This window comes from Ranitomeya imitator, chromosome 3, assembly GCF_032444005.1.
Source record: "Ranitomeya imitator isolate aRanImi1 chromosome 3, aRanImi1.pri, whole genome shotgun sequence".
Classification (NCBI taxonomy): domain Eukaryota; kingdom Metazoa; phylum Chordata; class Amphibia; order Anura; family Dendrobatidae; genus Ranitomeya; species Ranitomeya imitator.
The window spans coordinates 390,577,227-390,595,291 of NC_091284.1; the positions used below are offsets into that span (position 1 = coordinate 390,577,227).

Below are 18,065 nucleotides of genomic sequence, written 5' to 3' on the forward strand. Positions count from 1 at the left end.
CACTTAAAAAGATGAGAGGCGTCTGTAATTTACATCATAGGTAGACCTCAACTATGGGAGACAAACTGAGAAAAAAAATCCAGAAAATCACATTGTCTGTTTTTTTAACATTTTATTTGCATATTATGGTGGAAAATAAGTATTTGGTCAGAAACAAAATTTCATCTCAATACTTTGTAATATATCCTTTGTTGGCAATGACAGAGGTCAAACGTTTTCTGTAAGTCTTCAGAAGGTTGCCACACACTGTTGTTGGTATGTTGGCCCATTCCTCCATGCAGATCTCCTCTAGAGCAGTGATGTTTTTGGCTTTTCGCTTGGCAACACGGACTTTCAACTCCCTCCAAAGGTTTTCTATAGGGTTGAGATCTGGAGACTGGCTAGGCCACTCCAGGACCTTGAAATGCTTCTTACGAAGCCACTCCTTCGTTGCCCTGGCAGTGTGCTTTGGATCATTGTCATGTTGAAAGACCCAGCCACGTTTCATCTTCAATGCCCTTGCTGATGGAAGGAGGTTTGCACTCAAAATCTCACAATACATGGCCCCATTCATTCTTTCATGTACCCGGATCAGTCTTCCTGGCCCCTTTGCAGAGAAACAGCCCCAAAGCATGATGTTTCCACCGCCATGCTTTACAGTAGGTATGGTGTTTGATGGATGCAACTCAGTATTCTTTTTTCTCCAAACACGACAAGTTGTGTTTCTACCAAACAGTTCCAGTTTGGTTTCATCAGACCATAGGACATTCTCCCAAAACTCCTCTGGGTCATCCAAATGCTCTCTAGCAAACTTCAGACGGGCCCGGACATGTACTGGCTTAAGCAGTGGGACACGTCTGGCACTGCAGGATCTGAGTCCATGGTGGCGTAGTGTGTTACTTATGGTAGGCCTTGTTACATTGGTCCCAGCTCTCTGCAGTTCATTCACTAGGTCCCCCCGCGTGGTTCTGGGATTTTTGCTCACCGTTGTTGTGATCATTCTGACACCACGGGGTGGGATTTTGCGTGGAGCCCCAGATCGAGGGAGATTATCAGTGGTCTTGTATGTCTTCCATTTTCTAATTATTGCTCCCACTGTTGATTTCTTCACTCCAAGCTGGTTGGCTATTGCAGATTCAGTCTTCCCAGCCTGGTGCAGGGCTACAATTTTGTTTCTGGTGTCCTTTGACAGCTCTTTGGTCTTCACCATAGTGGAGTTTGGAGTCAGACTGTTTGAGGGTGTGCACAGGTGTCTTTTTATACTGATAAGTTTAAACAGGTGCCATTACTACAGGTAATGAGTGGAGGAAAGAGGAGACTCTTAAAGAAGAAGTTACAGGTCTGTGAGAGCCAGAAATCTTGATTGTTTGTTTCTGACCAAATACTTATTTTCCACCATAATATGCAAAAAAAATGATAAAAAAACAGACAATGTGATTTTCTGGATTTTTTTTTCTCAGTTTGTCTCCCATAGTTGAGGTCTACCTATGATGTAAATTACAGACGCCTCTCATCTTTTTAAGTGGTGGAACTTGCACTATTGCTGACTGACTAAATACTTTTTTGCCCCACTGTATATACATATATACACATACATATACATATATATATATATGTATATATATATATATATATATATACATATATATATATACACACACATATATTTATTTATATATATATATATATATATACACACACCATATATACTCGAGTATAAGCCGACCCGAGTATAAGCCGACCCCCCTAATTTTGCCACAAAAAACTGGGAAAACTTATTGACTCGAGTATAAGCCTAGGGTGGAAAATGCAGCAGCTACTCGTAAATTTCAAAAATAAAAATAGATGCTCCATACCGTTCATTATTGCCCCATAGATGCTCCATATACAACTGTGCCATATAGAATGCTCTGCACCGTTCATTATGGCCTCATAGAAGCTCCTTATAATGCTGTGCCCCATATATATTGCTCTGCACCATTGATTATGGCCCCATAGATGCTCCTTATAAAGCTGTGCCCCATATAGGGTATATTGCTCTGCACCGTTCATTTTTACCCATAGATCTTCCTTATAAAGCTGTGCCATATATAATGCTCTGCACCGTTCTTTATGGCCTCATAGATGCTCCTTATATAATGCTGTGCCATATATAATGCTCTGCACCGTTCTTTATGGCCCCATAGATGCTCCTTATATAATGCTGTGCCATATAGAATGCTGCTGGTGCTGCCATAAAAAAAATATCACATACTCACCTCTCCTGCTCAGGATGCCAGCGCTTTCAATATTTACCTGCTCCTCGTGCAGCTCCGTCTCCAGCACTGACGCTCAGCAGAGGGCGCGCACTGACTACGTCACAGCGCCCTCTAACCTGAGCGTCACTGCTAGAGGACGCTGCAGACGGAACCGCACCGGAGCGAGGAGCAGGTATATATCGCGCAGCGCTGCGTTCCCCTTACCTGCTCCTGGCGCGGTCCCTGCAGTCCCTGGCTTCCCCGGCGCTGCAGCTTCTTCCTGTAATTGAGCGGTCACAGTTACCGATCATTTACAGCAATGAATATGCGGCTCCTCCCCTATGGGGGTGGAGCCGCCTATTCATTTCTGTAATGAGCGGTGCCATGTGACCACTCAGTACAGGAAGAATCTGCAGCGCCGGGGAAGCCAGGGACTGCAGGGACCGCGCCGCAGCAGGTAAGTATAACTACACAGCCCCCGCTCCCCCTCCCCTGCCGACCCCCGGGTATATGACTCGAGTATAAGCCGAGAGGGGGACTTTCAGCCCAAAAAAGTGGGCTGAAAATCTCGGCTTATACTCGAGTATATACGGTATATATAGGTGCTTATCACAAAATTAGAATATCATCAAAAAGTTAATTTATTTCAGTTCTTTATTACAAAAAGTGATACTCATATTATATAGAGTCATTGCAAACAGTGTGATCTATTTCAAGTATTTATTTCTGTTAATGTTGATGATTATGGCTTACAGCCAATGAAAACCCAAAAGTAATTATCTCAGTAAATTGGAATACTTTATAACACCAGCCTGAAAAATTATTTTAAAATCCAAAATGTTGGCCTATTGAAATGTATATTCAGTAAATACACTCAATACGTGGTCGGGGCTTCATTTGCATCAATTACTGCATCAATGCGGCGTGACATGGAAGCGATCAGTCTGTGGCACTGCTGAGGTGTTATTGAAGCCCAGGTTGCTTTGATAGAAAACTTCAGCTCGTCTGTATGGAAATTTCATTCTCCAGCAGGACTTGGCACCTGTCCACACTGCCAAAAGTACCAATACCTGGTTTAAAAACAACAGAATCACTGTGCTTGATTGGCCAACAAACTCGCCTGACCTTAACCCTATAGAGAATCTATGGGGTATTGCCAAGAGGAAGATGAGAGACACCAGACCCAACAATGCAAATGAGCTGAAGGCTGCTATCAAAGCAACCTGGGCGTCCATAACACCTCAGCAGTGCCACAGGATGATCGCCTCCATGCCATGGCACATTGATGCAGTAATTGATGCAAAAGGAGCCACGACCAAGTATTGAGTGCATCTACTGAACATACATTTCAGTAGGCCAACATTTTGGATTTTAAAATCATTTTTCAAGCTGGTGTTATAAAGTATTCTAATTTGCTGAGAAAATGACTTTTGGGTTTTCATTGGCTGTAAGCCATAATCATCAACATTAACCGAAATGAACACTTGAAATAGATCACTCTGTTTGTAAGGAATAATATATGAGTTTCACTTTTTGGTATTGAAGAACTGAAATAAATTAACTTTTTGATGACATTTTAATTTTGTGCGAAGCACCTGTATATTCATTACATATGAATCCAAGCAATAGTACATAACAACAATAGAATTGCTATATGAAAGTTATGCACTTCAATTCTAAAGATTACAATAATAAAATGCTTGATTGTGACTAAAGATTATAATACATATAAAGCACAAGACATATTAATTAGGAATCATGTGACAGGTGTATATCATTTGCAGCAGGAGTCACCCCATTCTGCATTTATAGTTTGCGCCTATATCAGTGTCCAACAAATCAAGCTGTGCATGTCAATGATGTAAGAAACGTAAGGCAGTGATTCAATGCTCAGGCGCTCTGACGAAGTTACTCACGCTATATTTGAGATGGTCAATATTATCGAGAAAGAAAAAGAAAGAATAGAAGCAATCCACTGCTCAGGTGCCATATATTAATGGTATCCCCAGCGTTATATGGGAAAAGTCCATCAGATCGCGTATGTCATGCATGCGCGCGTCAACATGATCAACGTTGCAAACAAATGGCCATTCATCTAAAAGTTGCAAAAATCCCAGGTAGAGATTTCATGTAAATGATGGGGTCATGTTGTTGTCTTAAAACCTAGAAATACACTCCACCTACAGAACTTATATATGCATAAGGGTCTAAACAAAAAACACTGCTCAAAAGAAATGGGTAAACATTGGCAAAACTGAAGTTGAAGAGAAGAAAAAAAGACAACCAGAAAATAGTAATAAAAAAGATAAAGCAAAAACGGTGCATGGAGAATTAAGAGAAGAGGGCAAGAGAATAATGAGAGGGAGCAGCCTGTAAAGCACTGTGTGCTGGCCATAATATCACATTATACACAACATGAGCTCTGTTAACAAGCAAAAGAGCCTTTTATGTGTGAGCTACAACTCTCTGTGACAGCACTTACGGGCTCCGTCTGAATGTTACGGGTGGAAATACAAGTCTGCTCAAGCCTGCAGCAGAGCTCAAGGTAAGATGTAGAACCGGCAGGAGGACATGATGAGCCGTTGGGCAAAAAAAGCTGGGGTGGTGGTGACTATGTGATCGTTCACATGTGTACAATGAACAGACGATGAAGGAATGAGAAGAATCAATATGGAATAATGGCAAAAAGTCAATGCAATTGTATTTTAAAGACAGGAAACACATACTTCAGAGTTGTTGTATCAGCCAACCTTCATTGACTGCCATAATCTATTTGTTTGCTTATTTAATCTTTCTATAATCTTGAATTGTTGTTTTAGTCATCTCACTAATTAAATTAATTATATTCATAATTTTGCACTTGACTCCCATTAGCTGTGCTAATATTGTTTGACTAATGGTTTATTCGTGTGAGTTCACCCCCTGCACCATCAACAATTTGTGAATTTGACTTGCTCCAGTTTATGATCCAAGTCGCATCAGTGGAATGTATTTTCCTTCATGTACACTTACCTGAATATCCTCAAAGGATGGTACATACGTGGCTCTCTTATATGTGTCAGTTACATTGCGCAAGATCTCAACACAGAAAAGAAGGTCTCCGCTGTAGTAGTTCTTAGTTGACACCAATTCCAACATGCTCCGCACTACCTGCGTCATGCCTTGACCTGCCAATAAACGCTGACCTTTTGCCAGATGTTCACGGAGCTGTAGAACAAAACAGAACATCTTTTAACATCTTTACAAAGATCTGGAAACCTTTATACTGATTCTGCATTATTCATTTGCAGATGCAAATTACATGACCAGAGAACTTTCTTAATAATTTTAATTAATGTTCTACTGATTTCATTTGTAAAGCCTGCGTAACTCCTCTACATAGCTGGCTGTCTGAATTCTGATATAGATTCCAAAGCACACTGACTCCATCTTTGCACAATACTGCTATTTCTAACATGGTTAGAGATTGTAGCAGTAAGGGTAAGGAGCTTGTACATGATAGATCCAAGTCTTAAGGGAAGTCAGATCACCGAGGCAGTACTGTATCAGAATGCAGAAAGAGAAGAATGCACACAAGCAGTCTGCAGGAGGAGGGATGACAAGCTGTGTCTTTGTGTAGAGAAACAGAGGAACGACCATAGCAGTCTTAGAAGTAAAACTGCGCTATATCAAGTGAAGGCAGCCATATCCTCCATATTGCACATCCATTATGTATTACTTTGTTCATCTCATATGGAAATTGAAAATGGTTTATACTGTATGACATGTGGTTTCATTAGTTACCATAGTATTCTATATACAGTATCTATCTATCTATATCTATCTATCTATCTATCTATCTATCTATCTATCCCATATCTATCTATCTATCTCTCTATCTATCCCATACCTATCTATCTCTCTATCCATCTATCTCTCATATCTATCTATCTATCTCATATCTATCTATCCCATATCTATCTATCTCTCTATCTCATATCTATCTATCCCATATCTATCTATATATCTATGTATCTATCTATCTCTCATATCTATCTCTCATATCTATCTATCTATCCCATATCTATCTATCTATCTATCTGTCTATCGCATATCTATCTATCTACTGTATCTATCTATCGCATATCTATCTATCGCATATCTACTGTATCTATCTATCTATCTATCTATCTATCTATCTATCTATCCCATATCTATCTATCTATCTATCTGTTAGGTCTCGAGTTCCCGCTTCTGCACAGGGGGAATCTCGAGCCATCTCCGCTGCGGTCTCCCATTCTTATCCAGCCGCAGTGGAGTCTGCTCAGCAGGGACGTCGGTCCCAGCGTCTTGCTCAGTCTCACTCTGTACAGAGAGTTACTGCTGCTTCTTCAGCTTCTGCCATTAAAGCCAGTGCTGGTCAGCAGCGAGCGGACTTCTCTGGGACTAAGTCATTGTCTGCACACACTGAGCATGCCCAGGGCAAGATCTCCCGTTGGAGATCGAGGGTCATGTGCTCAGGCTCTGCAGCACATTCCATTGGTCCTCTTGGCAGGTCTTGGAAGGGCAAAGTTTCTGTGGCCACTTCCTGTGCTGCAACTATATAAATTGCGCATGACCGCACGGCCATGCGCTAGTGTACAATTGTTAATGTGTGTATGTTGTGAGTGCAAGTCGTCCTTTGATACCCCTACCCTATTGAATGTCTGTTCGCGGAGGGTGTATGGTTGCTATCTAGCGCCCGACTTGTCCTACAGCACGAATCACACATTGCAGCGTCCAGTTGCTGTGACCGCCAGTACGGCGCCGTGCACTTCCTCTGTGCTTTCCTTACCCAAGCCTGGGTGGTTAGTGGCGTTCGTCAGTGCGGCACCGCATGCACTCTTGTGCCTTAATATTGTTATTTAGTTTCCTTACACACCCAGTTGCGGTGTTGTGCCAGCAAGGGTCTAATCGGACTTCAATCCTAGTTGGGGTTGAGTTCGCTGACTACTTGCTCGCGCTCTATGTGCGGTACCGCGGTCCTGTGACGCAACAGGATCGCTTCCTTCACGCTGGGTGAAGTTTAACCCACGTTTGTATACTTATGAGTACCGCCATATAGTCCGTCATTACTTGGCAGCAGGTTCCATCTCTGCACGGTGGACCCCGGGCTGCGAACGCACCATACTCTATCTGTCTTATTATTTGGTGCGTTCCGCTAGCCCTAATATTACACTAGCGCCAGGGTCTGGCTAGTAATGACGGACAAACAGCAATCCTTGCGGTATATCCAGCAGCTGGAGGGTAGGTTGGCGGCTCTTGAGAGCGCAACCTCAGCTGTGGATGTTACCGCAGTTGCTGTACAGGCTGCTAGCGTGGCTGCAGCAACCCTGTCCATTGCCACCCCTGCTCCGACATTTTCTCGCCTCGCGCTGCCAGAAAAATTTTCTGGTGATAGCAAATTTTGTAGGGGATTTGTGAGTCAGTGCGCTATTCACCTCGAGCTCCTGGCTGCACGTTTTCCCACAGAGCGGGCTAAGGTGGGATTTATAGTGTCTCTCTTGTCGGACAGGGCGTTGGAATGGGCTACGCCGCTGTGGGAGCGTGGCGATCATGTGGTGCAGAGTGCTCCGCTGTTTCTGAGCACTCTGAAACAGGTCTTTTTAGGACCTCAAGTCACCCATGATACTGCGCTCCAACTGCTGGCATTAACTCAGGGTGAGTCCTTGGTCAGTCATTTTGCCGTCCAATTCCGCACTTTAGCTTCTGAGCTGGATTGGTCGGATAAAGCTCTTATCCCCATATTTTGGAGGGGCCTGGCTGACCACGTTAAGGACGCTCTGGCCACTAGGGAGGTTCCTGCCACACTGGAGGAGTTAATAACTGTCTCCACTCGAATTGACCTCCGTTTTAACGAGCGGAGGTTAGAGCGAGCCCAGTGTAGGCAGAGGTTTCGGCTGGCTCCTACCTTCGCCAAACCTCTGGAATCTCCGGTCCTGGTTCCTGAGTCACATGAGGCCAGGGAAGTGTCACAAGCGGGATCTAAGTCCCGGACCGCTTGTGCACTCAAGGTCTGTCATGTTTGCCAGCAGTCAGGACATCTAGCCACCAGATGTTCTCAGCGGTCGAGGAAACGTCAGCGTCTAGTGGTAGTAGGTGGAGGTACACTAGACACGGCGACGTTTGCCTCTAAATTGTCCTTTAAGGGGACAATTACTATAGGCTCATTCTCCCACTCGGTAGAGCTCTGCGTGGATTCTGGGGCGGAGGGCAATTTTATGTCTTCTGCCTTCGCCCAACGTCACGCAATACCCCTGGTTATGCTAGCTCAACCAGTAACGGTACGAGTGGTGAATGGGTTGACACTGCCCTCACAGATAACACACAAGACCATCCCTTTTACTCTGTCCATGTCGCCATCTCATCAGGAGATTATATCTCTGCTCATCATTCCTGAGGGAATTGATGAGGTCCTGTTGGGAATACCTTGGCTACGGTACCACTCTCCTCATATCGAGTGGTCCTCTGGCAGAATCCTGGGATGGGGCGAATCTTGTGGGGGTAGGTGTCAGAGGGAGTGCGTTCAGGTTGCTACTACAGAGGTACCCGCAGATCTTTCCTCTCTCCCCAAGCAGTATTGGTCTTATGCAGACGTGTTCTCCAAAAAGGCAGCGGAGATCCTTCCGCCCCATCGCCCCTATGACTGTCCAATTGATCTCTTGCCTGGTGCTGAGCCTCCCCGGGGTCGAGTCTATTCGCTATCTCTCCCGGAGACGGAGGCAATGTCACAGTACATCCAGGAAAATCTGGCAAGAGGATTCATTAGGAAGTCAGTGTCACCTGCTGGGGCAGGGTTCTTCTTCGTGCAGAAGAAGAATGGGGAATTGCGTCCATGCATAAACTACAGGGGTCTTAATGCCATCACCGTTAAAAATAAGTATCCTTTGCCCTTGATATCTGAGCTCTTCGATAGGCTTCGAGGAGCAAGGGTATTTACTAAACTAGATCTGCGGGATGCTTACAACCTGATTCGCATCCGTGAGGGGGACGAATGGAAGACGGCTTTTAACACCAGGGATGGGCACTATGAAAATCTGGTGATGCCCTTCGGGCTCTGTAATGCCCCAGCCGTTTTCCAAGACTTTGTGAACGATATCTTCCAGGATATGCTTTCCACCTCGGTCGTAGTCTATCTGGATGATATTCTCATCTACTCTCCAGATATTGACTCCCACCGGAGAGATGTTTGCAAAGTCTTCGACCTCCTACGGGCAAACTCCCTCTATGCCAAGTTGGAGAAGTGTATGTTTGAGCAGGAGTCCTTACCTTTCCTGGGCTACATCATCTCTGCCCAGGGATTGGCTATGGATCCTGCCAAACTACAGGCTGTGATGGACTGGCAGGAACCCCATTCTCTTAAAGCGGTGCAGCGCTTTATGGGGTTCATTAATTATTATCGCCAGTTCATTCCGCACTTCTCAACTTTGGTAGCTCCCTTGGTTGCCCTCACCAAGAAGGGGGCGAATACCAAATTGTGGTCTGAGGAGGTCTCCAAGGCCTTTAACTCTATAAAGTCACACTTCACTAGCGCTCCCATCCTACATTGCCCCGATGTTGATAAGCCATTTATCATTGAGGTGGATGCCTCTTCTGTTGGTGCTGGAGCAGTCCTCTTCCAAAAGGATGCTCAAGGTCGGAAGCATCCTTGCTTCTTTTTCTCCAAGACCTTCTCACCAGCAGAGAGGAATTATTCCATCGGGGACAGGGAGTTGCTAGCCATGAAGTTGGCTTTCTCGGAGTGGAGACATCTCTTGGAGGGAGCACGTTTTCCCTTCCAAGTCTTCACAGACCATAAAAATTTGGTGTACCTGCAGACAGCCCAGCGGTTGAATTCTCGCCAGGCCAGATGGTCCTTATTCTTCTCCCGGTTTCATTTCACCCTCCATTTTCTTTCTGGGGAGAAGAACATTCGGGCCGACGCTCTCTCTCGCTCCGTTGTGTCTTCTGCGGAGGAGGAGGAGGAGGTGCCTCGGCTTATTGTCCCCACCGAGAGCTTGAGAACTGTGGCCCCGGTTTCGCTAGAGTCTGTGCCCCCGGGCAAGACTTTTGTTCCATCCAGTTTGCGACCGGAGGTTCTCTCTTGGGCACATTCGTTCAGGGTGGGTGGACATTTTGGTACCAAAAGGACATCTGAGTTACTGGCGAGGACATACTGGTGGCCGCATATGGCTCGTGATCTCGCAGAGTATGTTCGGGCGTGTGTCTCTTGCGCCAAGAACAAGACTCCTCGGCAACGGCCAGCTGGTTTGCTTTATCCTCTGCCGGTGGCGGACAGGCCCTGGGAGATGGTCGGGATGGACTTTGTGGTGGGCTTACCCAAGTCTCGTAACTGCACCATTATCTGGGTGATCTCCGACCATTTTTCCAAAATGGTGCACTTGGTGCCTCTTCCAAGGCTACCTTCTGCACGGGCGTTGGCTGTCTTGTTCGTCAAGCATATCTTTCGCCTACACGGTATGCCAGACAAAATTGTTAGTGACCGGGGTCCCCAGTTTGCGTCTCGATTCTGGAGAGAGCTTTGTCGTCTACTCAGTATTGAGTTGAATCTCTCTTCGGCATATCATCCCGAGACGAATGGGTTGGTAGAGAGGGCCAACCAGACCTTGGTCACATATTTACGACATTTTGTTTCTGCCAGGCAGTATGACTGGGCATCCTTGCTACCGTGGGCAGAGTTTGCACTTAACAATGCCGTAGCCGACTCCACCGGTCAGACTCCATTCCTCCTAAATTACGGCCAGCATCCGCGTGTTCCTGTGCCCATGCCTGTGTCTTCTGCTGACTCCAGGGTGGCAGACTGGGCTGTGGAGGCACGGGACATTTGGGACCACATGCAGGATGCCATTCGGGCCTCCAAGGAGAGAATGAGGTCCTCCGCCGATGTTCATCGGCGCCCCGCTCCGACCTTTGCTCCTGGCGACTTGGTGTGGCTCTCCGCCCGTAACATCAGGCTGCGAGTTGAGTCCACTAAGTTTGCTCCTCACTACTTGGGTCCCTTCAAGGTTCTCGAACGGGTTAATCCTGTGGTCTACCGTTTGGCTCTTCCTCCACGCTTGGGTATCACCGACACCTTTCATGTGTCCCTCTTGAAACCCGTATACATGTCCCGGTTTTCCGAGTCATCTGCCGGGACATCGGGTTCGTCTACGGATGATTACGAGGTGAACGCTATTTTGGGGTGCAAGGTGGTACGCGGCAAAAAGTTCTATGTGGTGGATTGGAAGGGTTATGGCCCAGAGGACAGGTCATGGGAGCCTGCTGAAAACATTCGGGCCCCACAGCTCATTGCTGCTTTCGAGCGTAGCGAGGCCCAAGGAGGGGGGGGGCCCTAGGAGGGGGGTAATGTTAGGTCTCGAGTTCCCGCTTCTGCACAGGGGGAATCTCGAGCCATCTCCGCTGCGGTCTCCCATTCTTATCCAGCCGCAGTGGAGTCTGCTCAGCAGGGACGTCGGTCCCAGCGTCTCACTCTGTACAGAGAGTTACTGCTGCTTCTTCAGCTTCTGCCATTAAAGCCAGTGCTGGTCAGCAGCGAGCGGACTTCTCTGGGACTAAGTCCTTGTCTGCACACACTGAGCATGCCCAGGGCAAGATCTCCCGTTGGAGATCGAGGGTCATGTGCTCAGGCTCTGCAGCACATTCCATTGGTCCTCTTGGCAGGTCTTGGAAGGGCAAAGTTTCTGTGGCCACTTCCTGTGCTGCAACTATATAAACTGCGCATGACCGCACGGCCATGCGCTAGTGTACAATTGTTAATGTGTGTATGTTGTGAGTGCAAGTCGTCCTTTGATACCCCTACCCTATTGAATGTCTATTCGCGGAGGGTGTATGGTTGCTATCTAGCGCCCGACTTGTCCTACAGCACGAATCACACATTGCAGCGTCCAGTTGCTGTGACCGCCAGTACGGCGCCGTGCACTTCCTCTGTGCTTTCCTTACCCAAGCCTGGGTGGTTAGTGGCGTTCGTCAGTGCGGCACCGCATGCACTCTTGTGCCTTAATATTGTTATTTAGTTTCCTTACACACCCAGTTGCGGTGTTGTGCCAGCAAGGGTCTAATCAGACTTCAATCCTAGTTGGGGTTGAGTTCGCTAACTACTTGCTCGCGCTCTATGTGCGGTACCGCGGTCCTGTGACGCAACAGGATCGCTTCCTTCACGCTGGGTGAAGTTTAACCCACGTGTGTATACTTATGAGTACCGCCATATAGTCCGTCATTACTTGGCAGCAGGTTCCATCTCTGCACGGTAGACCCCGGGCTGCGAACGCACCATACTCTATCTGTCTTATTATTTGGTGCGTTCCGCTAGCCCTAATACTATCTATCTCTCATATCTATCTATCTCATATCTATCTATCTATATATCTATTATCTATCTATCTATCCATCTACCTATCTATCCCATATCTATCTATCTTTATCTGTATATGCATATTCCTACAGAATCCATTACAACAATCCTAGACACTTATTTTTTCCTAAAATCCTTTAATTGCAAGGGGCTTTGGAACATCATGTGGAGCAGTAAACCTTGCCAATTCTTTGTAAGCAATTTGCCTGGTTCTAAATTTGGAAGAAACTCTTTTCCTGGGTTAAATTTGGCTCAGTAAATTGCTAAGACTTTTTATGCGAACTGATTAATGAGACCCAGGTTAACTTGCAAAAAAGTGCCAAGTCTGGTAACAGAGAAAAACATCAGCACAGAATGAATTAAACTGATGTCCTCATAAATTGAGAAATTAGCATACTTTCTAGCCATCATGAAGCATCTCTTTAACTAACCGCCTGCAAAAGTGTGATTATAATCAATACAATTTACTCTTTTCAAGCAATGACAGATTTATATTAGAGGAGACTGCAGACATAGAACTTTTGCCATGTCAAACCGTGGCCATCAGCTGACCTCACTGCAAACTGTGCATATTCATCACAAGTTTTGGAGAAGTTGTATTTCAGAACTAAAATTACTGTATAAGATGTCCAGATCTAAATGGTAAGCTGTATGATATGCCTTATGTCCTTCCTTGTCCAGTGACCTAGAGGAAGCGGATTGTGGATAGTAGTGATGAGCGAACGCGCTCGGATTAGGCTTTATCCGAGCACGCTCGGGTGCTAACCAAGTGTCTTCGTCGTGCTCTAAAAATATGTTCGAGTCCCCGCACCTGCGTGTCTCGTGGCCGTTAGACATCACATGCAGGGATTGCCTAACAAACAGGACATCCCTGCATGTGTTGTGGCTATCTAACAGCCATGAGACATACAGCCGCGGGGACTCGAACATATTTTTCGAGCACGACAAAGACACTTGGTTAGCACCAGAGCATGCTCGGATAAAGCCTAATCCGAGCATGTTCGCTCATCACTACTGGGTAGTATAGAAACTAAAAATATGAAATACAATGATCAGAGATTGCTTAATTTGTTTAATGATTCATGCGCCAGATATCATCAAAGGCCGTAACAAAAAAATTGCAGGAAAAACAGTATCACCCCCTGCTTGCTACAAACATACCCTTTATGCATTGGAAAATATAGCAATAGAGCTAGACTAGAGTGGCAAAAGCATTGATTTATCAAAAGCAGTGTAACATAAGTATGGTTTTGAAAAGGGAGCAAAAATGAAAACATCTAATTTGGCAATATTATTCATACACTTGTCCATTTTTGGTTTTGATTAAAAAAAAAGAAAAAAGCATAAAAGGAGTTAATCAATTAATTGGTCTGCAAATTAATCTGGTTGACGGTTAAGGATAAATTGACATGATGCATGATTGGTTGGGAAATTTTCTGTGACTGAATACCAGTTCCATTCATGAAAAGAACTATTGAAAAGTAGAAATGTTTAGCAACCACAGTAACTTAGGCAAGAAGTTGAAGACCACGTAGAGTTACATACAGGGTTGTCAAGTGCTGAGGAGCATGGTGCATAAAAGTTGCTAAAGCTCTGCTGACTCAATAAAATTGTCCGTCAATAACATCAAAACAAAAACGGTATGCCGAGAGCTTTCTCTATCTCCAGGCAGCTGCATGCAAGCCTTTCATCACCAAGCACAATGCTGAGCACCGGATGGAGTGGTGTGAAGTACAACGCTACTGCACATTGGAGAAATGGAAATGTGTTCTGTGGAGTGATGAATTTCGCTTCTTTTTCTGCCAGGCTTATATGCCAAAACATTACCTTCCTGACTGCACTGGGCCATCTGTAAAGTTTGATGGAGTAGCAATAATGCTATGTGATTGTTTTTCATCGGTTGTCCAGTGACCTTTAGTTCAAGTAAAGAAAAATCTTAATGCTATAGCACACCAAGAAATTTTGGACAAATGTATGCTCACAACTTTGAGGGAACAGTTTGGGGAAGGCCTTTTTTTCTGTTTCAGCAAGACATGGCTGCGTGTATCCATAAAGGCATGGCTGTGAGTCCATAAAGGCATGGCTAGGAGAGTCCTTAAAGGCATGGCTGTGAATCCATAAAGGCATGGCTAGGTGAGTCCATAAAGGCATGGCTAAGTGAGTCCCATAAAAGCATGGCTAGGTGAGTCCATAAAGGCATGGCTAAGTCCATAAAGGCATGGCAAGATAAGTCCATGAAGGCATGGCTAAGTGAGTCCATAAAGGCATGGCTAAGGGAGTCCATAAAGGCATGGCGAGGTGAGTCCATAAAGGCATGGCTAAGTGAGTCCATAAAGGCATGGCTAGGTGAGTCCATAAAGGCATGGCTGTGAGTCCATAAAGGCATGGCTAGGAGAGTCCATAAAGGCATGGCTAAGTGAGTCCATAAGGGCATGGCTAGATGAGTCCATAAAGGCATGGCTTAGTGAGTCCATAAAGACATGGCTAGGTGAGTCCATAAAGGCATGGCTAGGTGAGTCCATAAAGGCATGGCTGGTAGTGATGAGCGATTATGCTCATTAATCGAGATTTCCAAGCATGCTCTGATGTTCTCCAAGTATTTTGGGCGTACTTGGAGATTTAGCTTGTGTTTCTGCAGCTGCATGACTTGTGGCTGCTAGACAGACTGAACACATGAGGGGATTCCCAAACAAACAGGCAATCCCTGCATGTGTTCAGGCTATCTAGCAGCCGCAAATCATGCAGCTGCGGTAACACAGACTAAATATCCAAGCATGCCCAAAATACTCGGAGAACACCGAAGCATGCTCGGAAATCTCAAGTAATGAGCATACTTGCTCATCACTAATGGCTAGCTGAATTCATAAAGGCATGGTTAGAGTCCATAAAGGCATGGCTAGGAGAGTCCTTAAAGGCATGGCTGTGAATCCATAAAGGCATGGCTAGGTGAGTCCATAAAGGCATGGCTAAGTCCATAAAGGCATGGCAAGATAAGTCCATGAAGGCATGGTTAAGTGAGTCCATAAAGGCATGGCTAATTGAGTCCATAAAGGCATGGCTAGGTGAGTCCATAAAGGCATGGCTAAGGGAGTCTATAAAGGCATGACTAGGTGAGTCCATGAAGGCATTGCTAAGTGAGTCCTTAAAGGCATGGCAAGGTGAATCCATAAAGGCATGGCTAAGGGAGTCCATAAAGGCATGGCTAGGTGAGTCCATAAAGGCATGGCTAAGTCCATAAAGGCATGGCAAGATAAGTCCATGAAGGCATGGTTAAGTGAGTCCATAAAGGCATGGCTAATTGAGTCCATAAAGGCATGGCTAGGTGAATCCATAAAGGCATGGCTAAGGGAGTCCATAAAGGCATGGCTAGGTGAGTCCATAAAGGCATGGCTAAGTGAGTCCATAAAGGCATGGCTAGGTGAGTCCATAAAGGCATGGCTAAGTGAGTCCATAAAGGCATGGCTTAGTGAGTCCATAAAGACATGGCTAGGAGAGTCCATAAAGGCATGGCTAGGAGAGTCCATAAAGGCATGGCTAAGTGAGTCCATAAAGGCATGGCTTAGTGAGTCCATAAAGACATGGCTAAGTGAGTCCATAAAGGCACGGCTAGGAGAGTCCATAAAGGCATGGCTAAGTGAGTCCATAAAGGCATGGCTTAGTGAGTCCATAAAGACATGGCTAGATGAGTCCATAAAGGCATGGCTAGGTGAGTCCATAAAGGCATGGCTAGTAGTAACATAGTAACATAGTAACATAGTTAGTAAGGCCAAAAAAAGACATTTGTCCATCCAGTTCAGCCTATATTCCATCATAATAAATCCCCAGATCTACGTCCTTCTACAGAACCTAATTGTATGATACAATATTGTTCTGCTCCAGGAAGACATCCAGGCCTCTCTTGAACCCCTCGACTGAGTTCGCCATCACCACCTCCTCAGGCAAGCAATTCCAGATTCTCACTGCCCTAACAGTAAAGAATCCTCTTCTATGTTGGTGGAAAAACCTTCTCTCCTCCAGACGCAAAGAATGCCCCCTTGTGCCCGTCACCTTCCTTGGTATAAACAGATCCTCAGCGAGATATTTGTATTGTCCCCTTATATACTTATACATGGTTATTAGATCGCCCCTCAGTCGTCTTTTTTCTAGACTAAATAATCCTAATTTCGCTAATCTATCTGGGTATTGTAGTTCTCCCATCCCCTTTATTAATTTTGTTGCCCTCCTTTGTACTCTCTCTAGTTCCATTATATCCTTCCTGAGCACCGGTGCCCAAAACTGGACACAGTACTCCATGTGCGGTCTAACTAGGGATTTGTACAGAGGCAGTATAATGCTCTCATCATGTGTATCCAGACCTCTTTTAATGCACCCCATGATCCTGTTTGCCTTGGCAGCTGCTGCCTGGCACTGGCTGCTCCAGGTAAGTTTATCATTAACTAGGATCCCCAAGTCCTTCTCCCTGTCAGATTTACCCAGTGGTTTCCCATTCAGTGTGTAATGGTGACATTGATTCCTTCTTCCCATGTGTATAACCTTACATTTATCATTGTTAAACCTCATCTGCCACCTTTCAGCCCAAGTTTCCAACTTATCCAGATCCATCTGTAGCAGAATACTATCTTCTCTTGTATTAACTGCTTTACATAGTTTTGTATCATCTGCAAATATCGATATTTTACTGTGTAAACCTTCTACCAGATCATTAATGAATATGTTGAAGAGAACAGGTCCCAATACTGACCCCTGCGGTACCCCACTGGTCACAGCGACCCAGTTAGAGACTATACCATTTATAACCACCCTCTGCTTTCTATCACTAAGCCAGTTACTAACCCATTTACACACAATAGTGATGAGCGAGTATGCTCGTTAATCGAGATTTCCAAGCATGCTCTGATGTTCTCCAAGTATTTTGGGCGTGCTCGGAGATTTAGCTTGTGTTTCTGCAGCTGCATGACTTGTGGCTGCTAGACAGACTGAACACATGTGGGGATTCCCAAACAAACAGGCAATCCCTGCATGTGTTCAGGCTATCTAGCAGCCGCAAATCATGCAGCTGTGGCGACACAAACTAAATCTCCAATCACGCCCAAAATACTCGGAGAACACCCAAGCATGCTCGGAAATCTCAAGTAATGAGCATACTTGCTCATCACTAATGGCTAGTTGAATCCATAAAGACATGGTTAGAGTCCATAAAGGCAAGGTTAGGTGAGTCCATAAAGACATGGCTTGGTGAGTCCATACAGGCATGGTTACAGTCCATAAAGGCATGGCTAGGTGGGTCCATAAAAACATGGCTAGCTGAGTCCATAAAGGCATGGTTACAGTCCATAAAGCCATGGGTAGGTGAGTTCATAAAGGCATGGTTACAGTCCATAAAGGCATGGCTAAGTGAGTCCATAAAGGCATGGCTAAGTGAGTCCATAAAGGCATGGCTAAGTGAGTCCATAAAGGCATGGCTAGGTGAGTCCACAAAG

General features: G+C 45.3%; 1 protein-coding gene across 8 annotated transcripts in view; it reads right to left on the reverse strand.

Moving 5' to 3' along the window:
• ADGRB2 (adhesion G protein-coupled receptor B2) overlaps positions 1 to 18,065 on the reverse strand; it is a 682,045-nt gene that overhangs the window by 91,822 nt on the left and 572,158 nt on the right. For all 8 annotated transcript variants that reach the window (XM_069757009.1, XM_069757010.1, XM_069757008.1 and 5 more), the window contains one exon: positions 5,229 to 5,423. In XM_069757009.1, the coding sequence (XP_069613110.1) occupies positions 5,229 to 5,423 (195 nt within the window). The remainder of the gene's footprint in view (positions 1 to 5,228; positions 5,424 to 18,065) is intronic.